At 42.0% G+C, this 19,706-nt stretch overlaps 1 protein-coding gene across 10 annotated transcripts in view; it reads left to right on the top strand.

Moving 5' to 3' along the window:
- Positions 1–19,706, top strand: part of dsh (Segment polarity protein dishevelled) — a 184,545-nt gene that overhangs the window by 145,708 nt on the left and 19,131 nt on the right. For 7 of the 10 annotated variants that reach the window (XM_071664493.1, XM_071664496.1, XM_071664498.1 and 4 more), the window contains 2 exons: positions 12,268–12,492; positions 12,662–13,266. In XM_071664493.1, coding sequence (XP_071520594.1) covers positions 12,268–12,492; positions 12,662–13,251 — 815 coding nt within the window. In that variant the 3' untranslated portion in view covers positions 13,252–13,266. The remainder of the gene's footprint in view (positions 1–12,267; positions 12,493–12,661; positions 13,267–19,706) is intronic. The other 3 variants (XM_071664501.1, XM_071664500.1, XM_071664499.1) reach the window with 1 other exon arrangement.

The following is a 19,706-nucleotide window of genomic DNA, read 5'->3' as shown; positions in this document are numbered from 1 at the left end:
AAGTACAGAGCATCAGACTGGGGAAGAGCTGTGTTTTTTTAGAAGTGGTAGAAGATATATGGATCAGGTGTTTACCTTGAAGAATGTATGTGAGAAATACTTAGAAAAACAGATGGGTCTTGAGAAGGCATATGATAGGATTGATGGAGATGCTATGTGGAAAGTCATTAGAGTATATGGTGAGGGAGGTAAGTTGCTAGAAGTAGTGAAAAGTTTCTAACAAGGAAGTAAGGCATGTGTACGAGTAGGAAGGGAGGAGAGTGATTGGTTTCCAGTGAAGGTCAGTCTGGAGCAGAGGTGTGTGATGTCCCCATGGCTGTTTAATTTGTGTATGGATGGGCTGATTAGGGAGGTAAATGCAAGAGTTTTGGAGAGAGGGGCAAGTATTCAGTCTGTTGGGGATGAGAGGGCCTAGGAAGTGAGTCAGTTGTTGTTCACTGATGATACAGCTCTGGTGGTTGATTCAAGTGAGAAACTGCAGGAGTTGGTAACTGAGTTTGGATAAGTGTGTGAAAGGAGAAAGTTGAGAGTAAATGTGAATAAGAGCAAGGTTATTGGGTTCAGTAGGGTTGAGGGCCAAGTCATTTGGGATGTAAGTTTGAATAGAGAAAACCTGGAGGAATTGAAGTGTTTTAGATATCTGGAAGTGGATTTGGCAGCTGATGGAACCATGGAAGTGGAAGTGAGTCACTGAAAGGGGGAGGGGTTGAAGGTTCTGGAAGTGATGAAGAATGTGTGGAAGGAGAGATTGGTAGCTTGGAGAGCAGAAATGGATATGTTTGAAGGAATAATAGTTCCAACAATGTTATATGGTTGCAAGGCTTGGGCTATAGATAGGGTTGTACGGAGGAGGGTGGATGTGTTTGATATGAAATGTTTGAGGACAGTATGTGGTGTGAGGTGGTTTGATTGAGTAATGAAAGGGTAAGAGAGATGTGTGGAAACAAAAAGATTGTGGTTGAGAGACCAGAAGAGGATGTGTTGAAATGGTTTGGACATATGGAGAGAATGAATGAGGAAAGATTGACAAAGAAGATATATGTGTTACAGGCAGAGGGAACAAGGAGAGGCGGGAGACCAAATTGGAGTTGGAAGGGTTGAGTGAAAAAGATTTTGAGTGATCAGGGCATGAACATACAGGAGGGTGAGAGGCATGCAAAGAATAGAGTGAATTGGAACTATGTGGTATACTGGAGTCGATTTGCTATCAATGGACTGAACCAGGCATGTGAAGCTTCTGGGATAAACCATGGAAAGGTCTGTGGAGCGTGGATATAGATAGGGAGCTGTGGTTTCTGTGCATTACACATGACAGCTAGAGCTTGAGTGTGAACGAATGTGGCTCTTTCTGTCTGTTTTTGTGGTGCTACCTTGCTGAAGTGATGGTAATGATGCTGCTTCCTGTGGGGTGGAGTAGTGACCAGAATGGATGAAGGCAAGCAAGTATGAATATGTACATGTTTATATACATATATGTCTGTGTATGTATATGTTGTGTTGTGGTCGAGGTGGTGTGCAAAGTGAGAGGGTTAGGGAAAATGATTTGGTAAACAGAGAAGAGGTAGTAAAAGCTTTGCGGAAGATGAAAGCCGGCAAGGCAGCAGGTTTGGATGGTATTGCAGTGGAATCTATTAAAAAAGGGGGTGACTGTATTGTTGACTGGTTGGTAAGGTTACTTAATGTATGTATGACTCATGGTGAGGTGCCTGAGGATTGGCGGAATGTGTGCATAGTGCCATTGTACAAAGGCAAAGGGGATAAGAGTGAGTGCTCAAATTACAGAGGTTTAAGTTTGTTGAGTCTACCTGGTAAATTATATGGGAGGGTATTGATTGAGAGGGTGGAGGCATGTATAGAGCATCAGATTGGGGAAGAGCAGTGTGGTTTCAGAAGTGGTACAGGATGTGTGGATCAGGTGTTTGCTTTGAAGAATGTATGTGAGAAATACTTAGAAAAGCAAATGGATTTGTATGTAGCATTTATGGATCTGAAGAAGGCATATGATAGAGTTGATAGAGATGCTCTGTGGAAGGTATTAAGAATGTATGGTGTGGGAAGCAAGTTGTTAGAAGCAGTGAAAAGTTTTTATCGAGGATGTAAGGCATGTGTACGTGTAGGAAGAGAGGAAAGTGATTGGTTGTCAGTGAATGTAGGTTTGCGGCAGGGGTGTGTGATGTCTCCATGGTTGTTTAAATTGTTTATGGATGGGTTTGTTAGGTAGGTGAATGCAAGAGTTTTGGAAAGAGGGGCAAGTATGAAGTCTGTTGTGGATGAGAGAGCTTGGGAAGTGAGTCAGTTGTTGTTCGCTGATGGTACAGCACTGGTGGGTGATTCATGTGAGAAACTGCAAAAGCTGGTGACTGAGTTTGGTAAAGTGTGTGAAAGAAGAAAGTTAAGAGTAAATGTGAATAAGAGCAAGGTTATTAGGTACAGTAGGGTTGAGGGTCAAGTCAATTGGGAGGTAAGTTTGAATGGAGAAAAACTGGAGGAAGTAAAGTGTTTTAGATATCTAGGAGTGGATCTGGCAGCAGATGGAACCATGGAAGCGGAAGTGAATCATAGGGTGGGGGAGAGGGCAAAAATCCTGGGAGCCTTGAAGAATGTGTGGAAGTCGAGAACATTATCTCGGAAAGCAAAAATGGGTATGTTTGAAGGAATAGTGGTTCCAACAATGTTGTATGGTTGCGAGGCGTGGGGTATGGATAGAGTTGTGCGCAGGAGGGTGGATGTGCTGGAAATGAGATGTTTGAGGACAATGTGTGGTGTGAGGTGGTTTGATCGAGTAAGTAATGTAAGGGTAAGAGAGATGTGTGGAAATAAAAAGAGCATGGTTGAGAGAGCAGAAGAGGGTGTTTTGAAATGGTTTGGGCACATGGAGAGAATGAGCGAGGAAAGATTGACCAAGAGGATGTATGTGTCGGAAGTGGAGGGAACGAGGAGAAGTGGGAGACCAAATTGGAGGTGGAAAGATGGAGTGAAAAAGATTTTGAGTGATTGGGGCCTGAACATGCAGGAGGGTGAAAGGCGGGCAAGGAATAGAGTGAATTGGATCTATGTGGTATACCGGGGTTGACATGCTGTCAGTGGATTGAATCAGGGCATGTGAAGCATCTGGGGTAAACCATGGAAAGTTGTGTGGGGCCTGGATGTGGAAAGGGAGCTGTGGTTTTGGGCATTATTGCATGACAGCTAGAGACTGAGTGTGAACGAATGGGGCCTTTGTTGTCTTTTCCTAGCGCTACCTCGCACACGAGGGGGAGGGGGATGGTATTCCATGTGTGGCGAGGTGGCGGCAGGGGTGTGTGATGTCTCCATGGTTGTTTAATTTGTTTATGGATGGGGTTGTTAGGGAGGTAAATGCAAGAGTTTTGGAAAGAGGGGCAAGTATGAAGGCTGTTGGGGATGAGAGAGCTTGCGAAGTGAGTCAGTTGTTGTTCGCTGATGACACAGCGCTGGTGGCTGATTCATGTGTGAAACTGCAGAAGCTGGTGACTGAGTATGGTAAAGTGTGTGGAAGAAGAAAGTTAAGAGTAAATGTGAATAAGAGCAAGGTTATTAGGTACAGTAGGGTTGAGGGTCAAGTCAATTGGGAGGTGAGTTTGAATGGAGAAAAACTGGAGGAAGTTAAGTGTTTTAGATATCTGGGAGTGGATCTGGCAGCGGATGGAACCATGGAAGCGGAAGTGGATCATAGGGTGGGGGAGGGGGCGAAAATTCTGGGGGCCTTGAAGAATGTGTGGAAGTCGAGAACATTATCTCGGAAAGCAAAAATGGGTATGTTTGTGGTTCCAACAATGTTGTACGGTTGCGAGGCGTGGGCTATGGATAGAGTTGTGCGCAGGAGGATGGATGTGCTGGAAATGAGATGTTTGAGGACAATGTGTGGTGTGAGGTGGTTTGATCGAGTGAGTAACGTAAGGGTAAGAGAGATGTGTGGAAATAAAAAGAGCGTGGTTGAGAGAGCAGAAGAGGGTGTTTTGAAGTGGTTTGGGCACATGGAGAGGATGAGTGAGGAAAGATTGACCAAGAGGATATATGTGTCGGAGGTGGAGGGAACAAAGAGAAGAGGGAGACCAAATTGGAGGTGGAAAGATGGAGTGAAAAAGATTTTGAGTGATCGGGGCCTGAACATGCAGGAGGGTGAAAGGAGGGCAAGGAATAGAGTGAATTGGAGCGATGTGGTATACCGGGGCTGACGTGCTGTCAGTGGTTTGAATCAAGGCATGTGAAGCGTCTGGGGTAAACCATGGAAAGCTCTGTAGGTATGTATATTTGCGTGTGTGGACGTATGTATATACATGTGTATATATATATATATACAGATTTTCTCATATGTATATATATGTATGTGTGTGTGTGTGTGTATATGTGCATATGTATGTGTATGTGTGTGCATGTGTATATGTGTATATATATGTATATTATCCCTGGGGATAGGGGTGAAAGAATACTTCCCACGTATTCCTCGCGTGTCGTAGAAAGCGACTAGAGGGGACGGGAGCGGGGGCCAGAAATCCTCCCCTCCTTGTATTAACTTTCTAAAATGGGAAACAGAAGAAGGAGTCAAGCGGGGAGTGCTCATCCTCCTCGAAGGCTCAGAGTGGGGTGCCTAAATGTGTGTGGATGTAACCAAGATGTGAAAAAAGGAGAGATAGGTAGTATGTTTGAGGAAAGGAACCTGGATGTTTTGGCTCTGAGTGAAACGAAGCTCAAGGGTAAAGGGGAAGAGTGGTTTGGAAATGTCTGGGGAGTAAAGTCAGGGGTTAGTGAGAGGACAAGAGCAAGGGAAGGAGTAGCAATACTCCTGAAACAGGAGTTGTGGGAGTATGTGATAGAGTGTAAGAAAGTAAATTCTCGATTAATATGGGTAAAACTGAAAGTTGATGGAGAGAGGTGGGTGATTATTGGTGCATATGCACCTGGGCATGAGAAGAAAGATCAAGAGAGGCAAGTGTTTTGGGAACAGCTGAATGAGTGTGTTAGTGGTTTTGATGCACGAGACCGGGTCATAGTGATGGGTGATTTGAATGCAAAGGAGAGTAATGTGGCAGTTGAGGGAATAATTGGTATACATGGGGTGTTCAGTGTTGTAAATGGAAATGGTGAATAGCTTGTAGATTTATGTGCTGAAAAAGGACTGATGATTGGGAATACCTGGTTTGAAAAGCGAGATATACATAAGTATACTTATGTAAGTAGGAGAGATGGCCAGAGAGCGTTATTGGATTACGTGTTAATTGACAGGCGTGCGAAGAGAGACTTTTGGATGTTAATGTGCTGAGAGGTGCAACTGGAGGGATGTCTGATCATTATCTTGTGGAGGCTAAGGTGAAGATTTGTATGGGTTTTCAGAAAAGAAGAGTGAATGTTGGGGTGAAGAGGGTGGTGAGAGTAAGTGAGCTTGAGAAGGAGACCTGTGTGAGGAAGTACCAGGAGAGACTGAGTACAGAATGGAAAAAGGTGAGAACAATGGAAGTAAGGGGAGTGGGGGAGGAATGGGATGTATTTAGGGAATCAGTGATGGATTGCGCAAAAGATGCTTGTGGCATGAGAAGAGTGGGAGGTGGGTTGATTAGAAAGGGTAGTGAGTGGTGGGATGAAGAAGTAAGAGTATTAGTGAAAGAGAAGAGAGAGGCATTTGGACGATTTTTGCAGGGAAAAAATGCAATTGAGTGGGAGATGTATAAAAGAAAGAGACAGGAGGTCAAGAGAAAGGTGCAAGAGGTGAAAAAAAGGGCAAATGAGAGTTGGGGTGAGAGAGTATCATTAAATTTTAGGGAGAATAAAAAGATGTTCTGGAAGGAGGTAAATAAAGTGCGTAAGACAAGGGAGCAAATGGGAACTTCAGGTGAAGGGCGCAAATGGGGAGGTGATAACAAGTAGTGGTGATGTGAGAAGGAGATGGAGTGAGTATTTCGAAGGTTTGTTGAATGTGTTTGATGATAGAGTGGCAGATATAGGGTGTTTTGGTCGAGGTGGTGTGTAAAGTGAGAGGTTTAGGGAAAATGATTTGGTAAACAGAGAAGAGGTAGTGAAAGCTTTGCGGAAGATGAAAGCCGGCAAGGCAGCGGGTTTGGATGGTATTGCAGTGGAATTTATTAAAAAAGGGGGTGACTGTATTGTTGACTGGTTGGTAAGGTTATTTAATGTATGTATGACTCATGGTGAGGTGCCTGAGGATTGGCAGAATGCGTGCATAGTGCCATTGTACAAAGGCAAAGGGGATAAGATTGAGTGCTCAAATTACAGAGGTATAAGTTTGTTGATTATTCCTGGTAAATTATATGGGAGGGTATTGATTGAGAGGGTGAAGGCATGTACAGAGCATCAGATTGGGGAAGAGCAGTGTGGTTTCAGAAGTGGTAGAGGATGTGTGGATCAGGTGTTTGCTTTGAAGAATGTATGTGAGAAATACTTAGAAAAGCAAATGGATTTGTATGTAGCATTTATGGATCTGGAGAAGGCATATGATAGAGTTGATAGAGATGCTCTGTGGAAGGTATTAAGAATATATGGTGTGGGAGGAAAGTTGTTAGAAGCAGTGAAAAGTTTTTATCGAGGATGTAAGGCATGTGTACGTGTAGGAAGAGAGGAAAGTGATTGGTTGTCAGTGAATGTAGGTTTGCGGCAGGGGTGTGTGATGTCTCCATGGTTGTTTAATTTGTTTATGGATGGGGTTGTTAGGGAGGTGAATGCAAGAGTTTTGGAAAGAGGGGCAAGTATGAAGTCTGTTGTGGATGAGAGAGCTTGGGAAGTGAGTCAGTTGTTGTTCGCTGATGATACAGCGCTGGTGGCTGATTCATGTGAGAAACTGCAGAAGCTGGTGACTGAGTTTGGAAAAGTGTGTGGAAGAAGAAAGTTAAGAGTAAATGTGAATAAGAGCAAGGTTATTAGGTACAGTAGGGTTGAGGGTCAAGTCAATTGGGAGGTGAGTTTGAATGGAGAAAAACTGGAGGAAGTGAAGTGTTTTAGATATCTGGGAGTGGATCTGGCAGCGGATGGAACCATGGAAGCGGAAGTGGATCATAGGGTGGGGGAGGGGGCGAAAATTCTGGGAGCCTTGAAGAATGTGTGGAAGTCGAGAACATTATCTCGGAAAGCAAAAATGGGTATGTTTGAAGGAATAGTGGTTCCAACAATGTCGTATGGTTGCGAGGCGTGGGCTATGGATAGAGTTGTGCGCAGGAGGATGGATGTGCTGGAAATGAGATGTTTGAGGACAATGTGTGGTGTGAGGTGGTTTGATCGAGTAAGTAACGTAAGGGTAAGAGAGATGTGTTGAAATAAAAAGAGCGTGGTTGAGAGAGCAGAAGAGGGTGTTTTGAAATGGTTTGGGCACATGGAGAGAATGAGTGAGGAAAGATTGACCAAGAGGATATATGTGTCGGAGGTGGAGGGAACGAGGAGAAGAGGGAGACCAAATTGGAGGTGGAAAGATGGAGTGAAAAAGATTTTGTGTGATCGGGGCCTGAACATGCAGGAGGGTGAAAGGAGGGCAAGGAATAGAGTGAATTGGAGCGATGTGGTATACCGGGGTTGACGTGCTGTCAGTGGATTGAATCAAGGCATGTGAAGCGTCTGGGGTAAACCATGGAAAGCTGTGTAGGTATGTATATTTGCGTGTGTGGACGTATGTATATACATGTGTATGGGGGTGGGTTGGTCCATTTCTTTCGTCTGTTTCCTTGCGCTACCTCGCAAACGCGGGAGACAGTGGCAAAAAAAAAAAAAAAAAAAATTAAAAAAATGAAACCAAGGTGGTGGAATAGCAATATAGAAGAGTGCCTGTTGTCTAAGAAAGTAGCTCATAAGAAACTCAGAGAATCCAGTAACTATCATCATTGATTAAGTTATGTAAATTTGCATTAAGGAATTAAAGAGTTATACAACTAAGTAAACATTATAGTAGTATGAAATATATATTGTTGAAGATGGCAAAGTAGAGCCTGTTGAGTTTTATAGTTATGTTAGAAGCAAGAGTCATTACCCAGTCAACAGGTCATCATTGAGTATGTTGTGTAAATTTGCATTGAGGAATTAAGAGAGTTATACAACTAAGTAAACATTAGTATGAAGCATATATTGCTGAAGATAGCAAAGTAAAGTCTATGGAGTTTTATAGTTATGTTAGAAGCAAGAGAGTCATTACCCAGTCAACAGGTCCATTAATTACAGAAAGTGGTGATTTGGTTTAAGGAAACAAAGCCATATCAGAATATGAAATAACTCTTGCATCTCAAATTAAGATCAAAGACACTTCATGTCTCAAATGCTGTTAATGGTCTTTGACAAGAGGGGGGGAATATTCTTCAACAGATTGACATAAAAACCGAAGATATGCTTTCAGCAGAAAATGGAATGAAAATAGATAAATCAGCAGGCCCTGATAAGTTTTTTTTTGTAGAACAATGAAGGATCCCAAAAATTATATTGATAAGCCCTTGACTACCCTTTTCAGTGTTACTTGCTGTGGGAAAAGTTCCAAATGAATGGAAATTTGCCAATGTAAGACCAATATTCAAAAAAGGGAATAAGACATTGCCTGGAAATTATTGTTGTATTAGCTTAATGTCTGTGGATTGAAACATGGAAACCATCATTCAAGATAGAATTGTAAACCATTAAGAAGACTACTTAATAAATGATTCTCAGCATGTTTTTTGATGAAATTGTTCATGTCTGACAAATCTGCTTGATTTCTGTTATGAAATAGTTCATAATCAACATGTATGAAGAAAGTAAAGCAGTTGATGTTATCTGTCGTGATAAGGTTCTGCACCAAAGGTTGCTAGCAAAAATTGTCACATGGCACTGAATGAGTTGTTCGTTAGTGGATAGGAAATTGGTTGACTGGCCTTAAATAGAGTTGAGATTAATGATCAAGCTCCAGAACGGTTAGATGTAACAAGTGGAGTGCCACAGTGATCAGTCTTGGGACCAGATCTCTTCCTCGTATATCATTAATGATGGTGATAATGATGTACATCACAAGATATCAAAATTCTCTGATGATACAATACTGGGAAATAAATCTAAATGTGCACTTGAATGTCTGCAGCTTCAAACTGACAGAGATGGACTGATGGACTGGGCTCATATGTGGCAAATGAATTTTAATATCAGTAAGTGCAAAGTTTTATATATCGATAGTAAAAATGAAAAGGCAAGCCAGAGTATGAATTTTCTTGAACTGCATAAGGTAAATGAGAAAAAGGACTTGGGCATAATGATCTCTGGTGACTTAAAACTGAATAATCAATACACAGAAATGAAAAGAGGAAACAAAATTCTTAGATTTATATGTAGGGTCTTTGAATTTAAGTCCAGAGAAATTATCCTTACTCTTTACAATTCATTGGTTCCTCCACATCTGAATTTTGTATTCATTTGTGGCCACTTTACCTTAATAGGGAGAGAACAGCATCGAGTTACAAAGATTGTTTAGAACTGGGAAGAAATCCTTCCAGAGCTAATGGAATGACATGAATCTGAGTTAGATGATGTAATACAAGTATTCAGAATGATCAAAGACTTTGGTAATTTCAGTCTATCATGTTACATGAGACTTGATTCATCAGATTCATAACTTTAAATCTCCTAAGGGTTTCTTATGCTGTTTTTGGCAGTATAGGCTTTATATTGATCTTTTCTGTCTCGTACAACTCTCTTACTATATGCAAATTTACATAACTTATCCCATCGTGTTGGTTATTGGATTCTGAGTTTCTTATGAACTGCCTTCATAGATAACAGGCACTTTTTTATTTCACCATTCTGCAACCTTGGCATTGTTTAAGATATAGACTGTCCACTATGCATCATACATATGTTCCCTCAACTGCTTTGAAGGTTTTATTAAACCCAAAATGTGTTCATGTTGTTTTCATTGACCTTATCATGCCAAGTTTGCCTGTAAAGAGCTAAAGTTTGTGAGTTTAACATCAGGCATTTTTTCACAGCTGTTGTATTGACCAACATTACACTTTCATGCAGTGTAATAAGTGTAAGGTGCATTGAATACATGGTGGTAGATTGAAAGATTCTAAATGCAATGATGAGTTTTTACCTGGAGAATAAGGCTTGTGTGCGAGTGGGAAGGGAAATGGATGAGTTTTTCTGTGAAGGTGGGTTATGGCAACATGATTGTTTTTATAGACAGAATGGTGAAGCAGGTGAATGAAATGGTCTTAAAATGAGGGGCAGGTTTGTGGTATGCTGGTGTAGGGGGTACATGGGAATTGAATCTCTTGCTGTTTGTAGATAATATCCCTGTATGAGAAGGCTCCAGAGAAACTCCAGAAGCTAATGACATAAAATTAAAGGTTATGGTGAATATAATTAATGTGGTGCAGGGGGGGAGAAAAGGCAGGGTGATTTAAATTTGAATAAGGAGAACCAGGAGGAAGTGGAGTGCTTTAGGTATGTGGATGTGGTGGTATTGGAGCTGAAGTAAGTAACAGGAGGGGAAGAGAAGAGTATGATTCTGGTTGTATTGAGTGTGTGAAAGAAGTGATTTTCTGCTGGGCAAAGATGAATGTATGTGAAGGTTTAAAAGTCCCAACAATGTTGTGTGGAAGTGTGTTTGACCTTGAATGTAAAAGAAAGGAAGATGGTAACATGTTTGAAATATGCTTGAGTATCTATCGACAAGTATAATGAGATTTTGTCATGGCAGCAGGGCTAGTGCATAGTGCTCAGGACTTGAACAGTATGTGATGTAAAGCAGGTTGATCACATAAGGAATGAAATCGCAGGAGACAGTTGCTGTAGTAAGTACACTTTGCCTGAAAAAGGTGACCAGGGTGTGTTGAAATGGTTTGAGGATGTGGAGTGGATGATCAAAGAAAGACCAAGTGGATATCATTATCATAAGTGGAGTGAGGAATGGAAAAGGGATTACTGAGAAGATGAAAGGAAGGAGTAAAGCAGGCTGTGGGGGTCTCAGGTCCTGAAATTCAGGAGGATGAGTTGCATGTGTGTGAAGAATTAAATCACTGTGGTGTGCGTACGGGGATGACATGCTGACATTGGACTGAGGAAGGGCCCAGAAAGAGGCAGTGGTAAACCATGAATAGTGTGTAAGACTTGATTGTAAATGGAGGGATTTGATTTCAGTACATCATACATCACGACTTGGGAGTGTATCTTTGCGAATATGGCCATTCTTCATTTGTTTCAGAAGCTAGGTAAAAGACGTATGTTAATGTTTTTTATTTACATTGTTAATTGTTAATGTTAATGAGGTGCAACAAGGTGATGAGAAAATGGTTTGATTGGAATTTTGATTAGGGATGATTTGGAAGAATTGGAGTGTTTTTAGTTCCTAGGAGTGAACTGGCAGAAGATGGAACCAGGGGGCTCAGATGAGTCTTACGGTGGAAGAAGGGGGTAAGATCACACATAGGTGGATTAAGTACTATTTAGGAGAGGTCAGTGTGTGTTAGGGTAAAGGTATGTATGTGTAAAGGTATATTAACCCAGACAGTGTTGTATGGACGTAAGTCATGAGCCATGAGTGCAAAAGAAAGGAAGAGATTGAGTGTTTAAGTTGAAATGCCTGTTGATGTATTACAGTATAGTGTGAAGCTGGTTGATATATGAGGAATGACTATTAAAGGGGTGAGGTAGTAAGCCCATTCTGCATGTGAGAATTGACTTAAGATGTGGTGAATTGTTTCACACAAGTGTAGGGGATGAACAGAGGAAGACTATAAGAGGATCTGCATGTCAGATGTAAGAGGAGTAAAGAGGAAGGAGATCAAGAAATAGTTGAAAGGATGGATTGAAGGAGGCTTTTGGGTAATTGGGCTTAAACAGTCTAAAGGAGGAGGAGCAAGAATGGGAGAGAATGAGTTGGATTGAAGGAAAAGGAGCAAAAATGGGATAGCATGAGTTGGATTGATTTTTTTTTTTTTTTTTTTTTTTTTTTTTTTTTTTTTTTTTTTTTAAAGAAGGAACAGAGGGGGCCAGTTGAGGATATTCCAAAAAAGGCCCAGTCCTCTGTTCTTAGCGCTACCTCGCTAACGCGGGAAATGGCGAATAGTTTAAAAAAAAAAAAAAAAAAAAATCATGGAATAGTCAGTGGTGTTTTTAGGAGGATGGTACTTGCTGGATATAGTTACATATACATGAATGACACCTGAAGAGTGGATATGTGCAAATGAGACCTTTGTTTTTTGTTCCTGATGCAACATTAAGATGAAAGAAATTTGATATGAAATGAGTTGTATTTGTTATGATGATTTTCAATACTGTCATTATTTTCAGGCTTAGCAGGTTTGAAATTAGGAGAAGAGGACACCTTAAGTGAAGCTGACCGGGACACCTTAGCCCCGTTACCACCCCCATCTGGCACCTCCCCTTGGGGTGGACCCCATATGCCATATGCTGGTACCTATGTACCCCCTGCTACAGGCTACACTCCTATGCCATTTAATTACACAAATGAATCTTATGCTTTTAATAGAGATGGCAGTACTAATAGTGGCTCTGGTAAGGTTCTTCATAATTCTTTTGGCTTCTGTAGGAGCTTTGATTTTTTAACATTTTCCTTGCATTTGATACATATGATAAGCATAATATTACTCGGACATGATTGCAAAATTATCTGTTTTTGTTAGTAAGCTGTCCACAGGTATTGAAATATCTAGGTGATTTGCAGGTAGTAGTGGTGGAACCCAAAAGAAAGTAGAACGAAAGTCTGCCTCTCCAGCCCAAAGTGGTAGTGACAGTGAAGCAAGTCAGCGCAGTGCACGACGGTTAGGGAGTGGTGGAGGTGGCTCAGGCAGTGGCAGTGTTGGTGGTGGTGGAGGGGGAGGTGGTGGGGGAGGAGGAGGGACTGGTGGCACTGGAGGAGGATCCAGTGGCTCAGAGAGATCAACTGCCACCACGCTGTCCCAACCACCACAACAGCCACATCTGTCACATCCCACTCTTCAGCACCCTACAGGTGTGCCTTCGACTTACCCTTTACATCCTCCACTACCCTCCCATCCAAAAGGATTGCCTCCTCTCATCCCCTCCCACCCCCCTCACACTACCCATTCGCATCCAGCAGGAGTACCTCCCCCTCCTCACAGCCACCCTCATCCACCTCCTCCAGCTTATTCCGTTCCTCCTCAGTCTAGCCAGCCACATCTAGTTCCGCCTTCCCGTCCCGTGGAGCAGATGAGTCCTGACCTGGCTGCCAGTACCAACAGTTTCAACTTGGCCATGGACAACCCCTGCAACTTTTTTGTTGATTCTGTTTGAAACTTTAATAGTTTGGTTAGTATGTAAACTTTTGGTTTGTTTTGTTTTAATTTTTTTATAAATAGATAAGAATTGTAGTAATTTTTTTTTTTTTGCAGCATTCATGAAACGCTTCCAAAACAGATTGTGCATGAATGTTAAGTAGTAATTGATTCATGCTTATGATACCTCTAACCTTCTTATTAATGACTTATGTCTTGTTATTTTGTATTTTACAAGGAAGTACAGAGGCTTATTTCTTGAGACATATCCAGCAAAAGGTAGCTTTCTTCTAATCAAGTGTAAGAGCAAACCAACACTTGGGTGATCTTAACTATCCAGTCACTAAGAAACTAGTATTGCTGAGAACTGAGCTAATTTGAATTCAGCAGTGATACCACAGATTTCTTTGGTTAAGCATCAAAATGCTCAACTCATCCAGCTATAGGTAACAGTGACTAAGCAATTTGAGATAGGGAACAGTGTGATTAGAGATGCTCAGTAGTGAAGTATGGTGAGGCAAATGTTAGTGTGCTAAGATTTTGAGGTTTCGCGTTCTTCAGATTTCAGCAAACAAGCACGGTATTGTGGCTTGGGTCTCTTTTATCTTGAGAAACTTCTGAAGTGAGGTGAAGTGAAATAATGAAAGTGTATGATTTATGTTTATTTCCTGCCAGAACAGATTTGTATGCAGGATACTACAATATCAGTATGGCATCCCATCTGTATCTTTATATATGCATGCATGTTTCTGTAATTTCTCATAACTGTACTGTAGAAGGAGGGATTTTACACTCATGGGGCTCCAACTTGTGCACATTTTCTGTATCATACAACCTTTTAAACTTCTTTATGCAGGCTGCATTTTGAGTGTGCTTGATTTTTTTTTTATATTAGCTGAAATGGCACCTGTCACTGAACATCCTAGACTGACTCATTAAAACTTGATTTTCATACTTTATCGCCATATCCCACATTAGCAAGGTAGCACCAGGAACAGATGAAGAATGGCCACATCCACCCGCATTCATTCTCCAGCCATCATGTTGTGTAATGCACAGAAATTACAGCTCCTTATTCATGTTCAGGCCCCCCAGAACTTTTCATGGTTTACCCCAGACTTTCCATATCTCCTGGTTCAGCCCATTGACAGCATGTTGACCGCAGGGTATCATATATATATTTGTTATTTTATTATTATTATACTTAGTCGCCGTCTCCCGCATTACCAAGGTAGCGCAAGGAAACAGACGAAAGAATGGCCCAACCCACCCACATGCACATGCACATGCATATACATACATGCCAACACAAACACATATACATACTTATACGTTTCAGTGTATACATACATACACAGACATATACATATATACACATGTACATATTCATACTTGCTGCCTGTATCCATTCCTGCCACCACCATGCCACACATGAAAAACAGCACCAGGAAAAGACAACAAAGGCCACATTCGTTCACACTCAGTCTCTAGCTGTCAGGTGTTATGCACCAAAACCACAGCTCCCTTACCACATCCAGGCCCCTCAAAACTTTCCATGGTTTATCCCAGTCGCTTCAGATGCCTAGTTCAGTCCATATTTATTATTTATTTATTTATTTATTTTGCTTTGTCGCTGTCTCCCGCGTTTGCGAGGTAGCGCAAGGAAACAGACGAAAGAAATGGCCCAACCCACCCCCATACACATGTATATACACACACGTCCACACACGCAAATATACATACCTATACATCTCAATGTACACATATATATACACACACAGACACATACATATATACCCATGCACACAATTCACACTGTCTGCCTTTATTCATTCCCATCGCCACCTCGCCACACATGGAATACCATCCCCCTCCTCCCTCATGTGTGCGGGGTAACGCTAGGAAAAGACAATAAAGGCCTCATTCGTTCACACTCAGTCTCTAGCTGTCATGCAAATAATGCCCGAAACCACAGCTCCCTTTCCACATCCAGGCCCCACACAGCTTTCCATGGTTTACCCCAGATGCTTCACATGCCCTGATTCAATCCACTGACAGCACGTCAACCCCGGTATACCACATCAATCCAATTCACTCTATTCCTTGCCCGCCTTTCACCCTCCTGCATGTTCAGGCCCCGATCACTCAAAATCTTTTTCACTCCATCTTTCCACCTCCAATTTGGTCTCCCACTTCTCGTTCCCTCCATCTCCGACACATGTATCCTCTTGGTCAATCTTTCCTCACTCATTCTCTCCATGTGCCCAAACCATTTCAAAACACCCTCTTCTGCTTTCTCAACCACGCTCTTTTTATTTCCACACATCTCTCTTACCCTTACATTACTTACTCGATCAAACCACCTCACACCACACGTTGTCCTCAAACATCTCATTTCCAGCACATCCACCCTCCTGCGCACAGCTCTATCCATATCCCACGCCTTGCAACCATACAACATTGTTGGAACCACTATTCCTTCAAACATAACCATATTTATTATTATTATTATTATTATTATTGTTATTTATTTACTATACTTTGTCGCCGTCTCCCACGTTAGTGAGGTAGCGCAAGGAAACAGACGAAAGAATGGCCCAACCCACCCACATACACATGTATATACTGACACGTCCACGCACACATGTATATATATATATATATATATATATATATATATATATATATATATATATATATATATATATATATATATGAAAGAATATATATATATATGAAAGAATACTTCTCACGTATTCCCTGCGTGTCATAGAAGGCGACTTAAAGGGAAGGGAGCGGGGGGGGCTGGAAATCCTCCCCTCTCGTTATTTTTTTAATTTTCCAAAAGAAGGAACAGAGAAGGGGGCCAGGTGAGGGTATTCCCTAAAAGGCCCAGTCCTCTGTTCTTAACGCTACCTCGCTATCGCGGGAAATGGCGAATGGTATAAAAAAAAAAGAAAAAAAAAAATATATATATATATATATATACCTATACATTTCAGATTGGGGAAGAGCAGTGTGGTTTCAGAAGTGGTAGAGGATGTGTGGATCAGGTGTTTGCTTTGAAGAATGTATGTGAGAAATACTTAGAAAAGCAAATGGATTTGTATGTAGCATTTATGGATCTGGAGAAGGCATATGATAGAGTTGATAGAGATACTCTGTGGAAGGTATTAAGAATATATGGTGTGGGAGGCAAGTTGTTAGAAGCAGTGAAAAGTTTTTATCGAGGATGTAAGGCATGTGTACGTGTAGGAAGAGAGGAAAGTGATTGGTTCTCAGTGAATGTAGGTTTGCGGCAGGGGTGTGTGATGTCTCCATGGTTGTTTAATTTGTTTATGGAGGGGGTTGTTAGGGAGGTGAATGCAAGAGTTTTGGAAAGAGGGGCAAGTATGAAGTCTGTTGGAGATGAGAGAGCTTGGGAAGTGAGTCAGTTGTTGTTCACTGATGATACAGCGCTGGTGGCTGATTCATGTGAGAAGCTGCAGAAGCTGGTGACGAGTTTGGTAAAGTGTGTGAAAGAAGAAAGTTAAGAGTAAATGTGAATAAGAGCAAGGTTATTAGATACAGTAGGGTTGAGGGTCAAGTCAATTGGGAGGTGAGTTTGAATGGAGAAAAGCTGGAGGAAGTGAAGTGTTTTAGATATCTGGGAGTGGATCTGGCAGCGGATGGAACCATGGAAGCGGAAGTGGATCATAGGGTGGGGGAGGGGGCGAAAATTCTGGGAGCTTTGAAGAATGTGTGGAAGTTGAGAACATTATCTCGGAAAGCAAAAATGGGTATGTTTGAAGGAATAGTGGTTCCAACAATGTTGTATGGTTGCGAGGCGTGGGCTATGGTTAGAGTTGTGCGCAGGAGGATAGATGTGCTGGAAATGAGATGTTTGAGGACAATGTGTGGTGTGAGGTGGTTTGATCGAGTAAGTAACGTAAGGGCAAGAGAGATGTGTGGAAATAAAAAGAGCGTGGTTGAGAGAGCAGAAGAGGGTGTTTTGAAATGGTTTGGGCACATGGAGAGAATGAGTGAGGAAAGATTGACCAAGAGGATATATGTGTCGGAGGTGGAGGGAACGAGGAGAAGAGGGAGACCAAATTGGAGGTGGAAAGATGGAGTGAAAAAGATTTTGTGTGATAGGGGCCTGAACATGCAGGAGGGTGAAAGGAGGGCAAGGAATAGAGTGAATTGGAGCGATGTGGTATACCGGGGTTGACGTGATGTCAGTAGATTGAATCGGGGCATGTGAAGCGTCTGGGGTAAACCATGGAAAGCTGCGTAGGTATGTATATTTTGCGTGTGTGGACGTATGTATATACATGTGTATGGGGGTGGGTTGGGCCATTTCTTTCGTCTATTTCCTTGCGCTACCTCGCAAACGCGGGAGACAGCGGCAAAAAAAAAAAAAAAAAAACTATACATTTTAACGGATACATATATATACATACACAGACATATACATTTCTAGCCCTCACTCACGTCCCCTTTAATCGCCTTCTATGACACGTGAGGAATGCGTGGGAAGTATTCTTCTCCCCATCCCCAGTTGGGGTGAGAGAGTATCATTAGATTTTAGGGAGAATAAAAGTGAGTCAGTTGTTGTTCGCTGATGATACAGCACTGGTGGCTGTTTCGGATGAGAAACTGCAGAAGTTGTTGACTGAGTTTGGTAAAGTGTGTGAAAGAAGAAAGCTGAGAGTAAATGTAAATAAGAACAAGATTATTAGGTTCAGTAGGGTTGACGGACAAGTTGATTGGGAAGTATGTTTGAATGGAGAAAAACTGGAGTAAGTTAAGTGTTTTAGTTATCTGGGAGTGGATTTAGCAGTTGATGGAACCATGGAAGTGTAAGTGAGTCACAGGATGGAAGAGGGGGTGAAGGTTCTGGGAGCGATGAAGAATGTGTGGAAGGTGAGGACGTTATCTCTGAGAGCAAAAATGGGTATGTTTGAAGGAATAGTGGTTCCAACAATGTTATATGGTTGCAAGGCATGGGCTGTAGATAAGGTTGTGCGGAGGTGGGTGGATGTGTTAGAAATGAAATGTTTGAGGACAGTATGTGGTGTCAGTGTTTTGATCGAGTAAGTAATGAAAGGGTAAGAGAGATGTGTGGAAATAGTGTGGTTGAGAGAGCAGAAGAGGGTGTGTTGAAATGGTTTGGTTACGTGGAGAGAATAAGTGAGGAGAGATTGACAAAGAGGATATATGTGTCAGAGGTGGAGGGAATGAGGAGAAGTGGGAGACCAAATTAGAGGTGGAAGGATGGGGTGAAAAAGATTTTGAAGGTTCGGGGCCTGAACATACAGGAGGGTGAAAAGCATGCAAGGAATAGAGTAAATTGAAACGATGTGGTATACTGGCATCGACATGCTGTCAATGGATTGAACCGGGGCATTTGAAGCATCTGGGGTAAACCATGGAAAGTTTTGTGAGGCCTCTATGTGGAAAGGGCACTGTGGTTTCTGTACATTATACCTGACAGCTAGTGACTGAGTGTGAAGGAATGTGGCCTTTGTTGTCTTTTACTAGTGCTACCTTGCGCACGTACGGGGGAGGGGGGGTACCATTTCATGTGTGGCAGGGTGGCGGTGGGAATGGATGAGGGCAGTAAATGTGAATATGTACATGTGTGTGTGTGTATATGTCTTTGTATGTATATGTGTGTATACGTTGAAGTGTATGGGTGTGTATATGTGCGTGTGTGGGCGTTTGTGATATACATGTGTATGTGAGTGGGTTGGGCCATTCTTTCGTCTATTTCCTTGCTCTGCTTCGCTGACGCTGGAGACAGCAACTAAGAATGATAAATATGAATGAGTTTGAGTGGAGAAAAATTGGAGGAAGTGAAGAGTTTTAGAAATCTGGGATTAGATTTAGCAGCGGATGGAACCATGGAAGCGGAAGTGAGTCACATAGTGGGGGAGGGGGCAGAGGTTCTGGGAGCGTTGAAGAATGTGTGGAAGGCGAGAACATTATCTCAGAAAACAAAAATGGGTATGTTTGAAGGAATAGTGGTTCCAACAATGTTATATGGTTGCGAGGCATGGGCGATAGATAGGGTTGTGCGGAGGTGGGTGGATGTGTTGGAAATGAAATGTTTGAGGACAATATGTGATGTGAGGTGGTTTGATCAAGTAAGTAATGAAAGGGTAAGAGAGATGTATGGTAATAAAAAGAGTGTGGTTGAGAGAGAAGAAGAGGGTATGTTGAAATGGTTTGGTCACGTGGAGAGAATGAGTTAGGAAAGATGGACAAAGAGGGTATATGTGTCAGAGGTGGAGGGAACGAGGAGAAATGGGAGACCAGATTGGAAGTAGAGGGATGAAGTGAAAAAGATTTTGAGTGATCGGGGCTTGAATATACAGGAGGGTGAAAGGCGTGCAAGGAATAAAGTGAATTGGAATGACGCAGTATACTGGGGTCGATGTGCTGTTAATGGATTGAACTAGGACATGTGAAGTGTCTGGGGTAAGTTTTTTT

Source organism: Panulirus ornatus, chromosome 9 (genome assembly GCF_036320965.1).
Source record: "Panulirus ornatus isolate Po-2019 chromosome 9, ASM3632096v1, whole genome shotgun sequence".
NCBI classification, from domain to species: domain Eukaryota; kingdom Metazoa; phylum Arthropoda; class Malacostraca; order Decapoda; family Palinuridae; genus Panulirus; species Panulirus ornatus.
The sequence above is the reverse complement of the archived record's forward strand: the minus strand, read 5'-3'. Positions and strand labels throughout refer to the sequence as shown.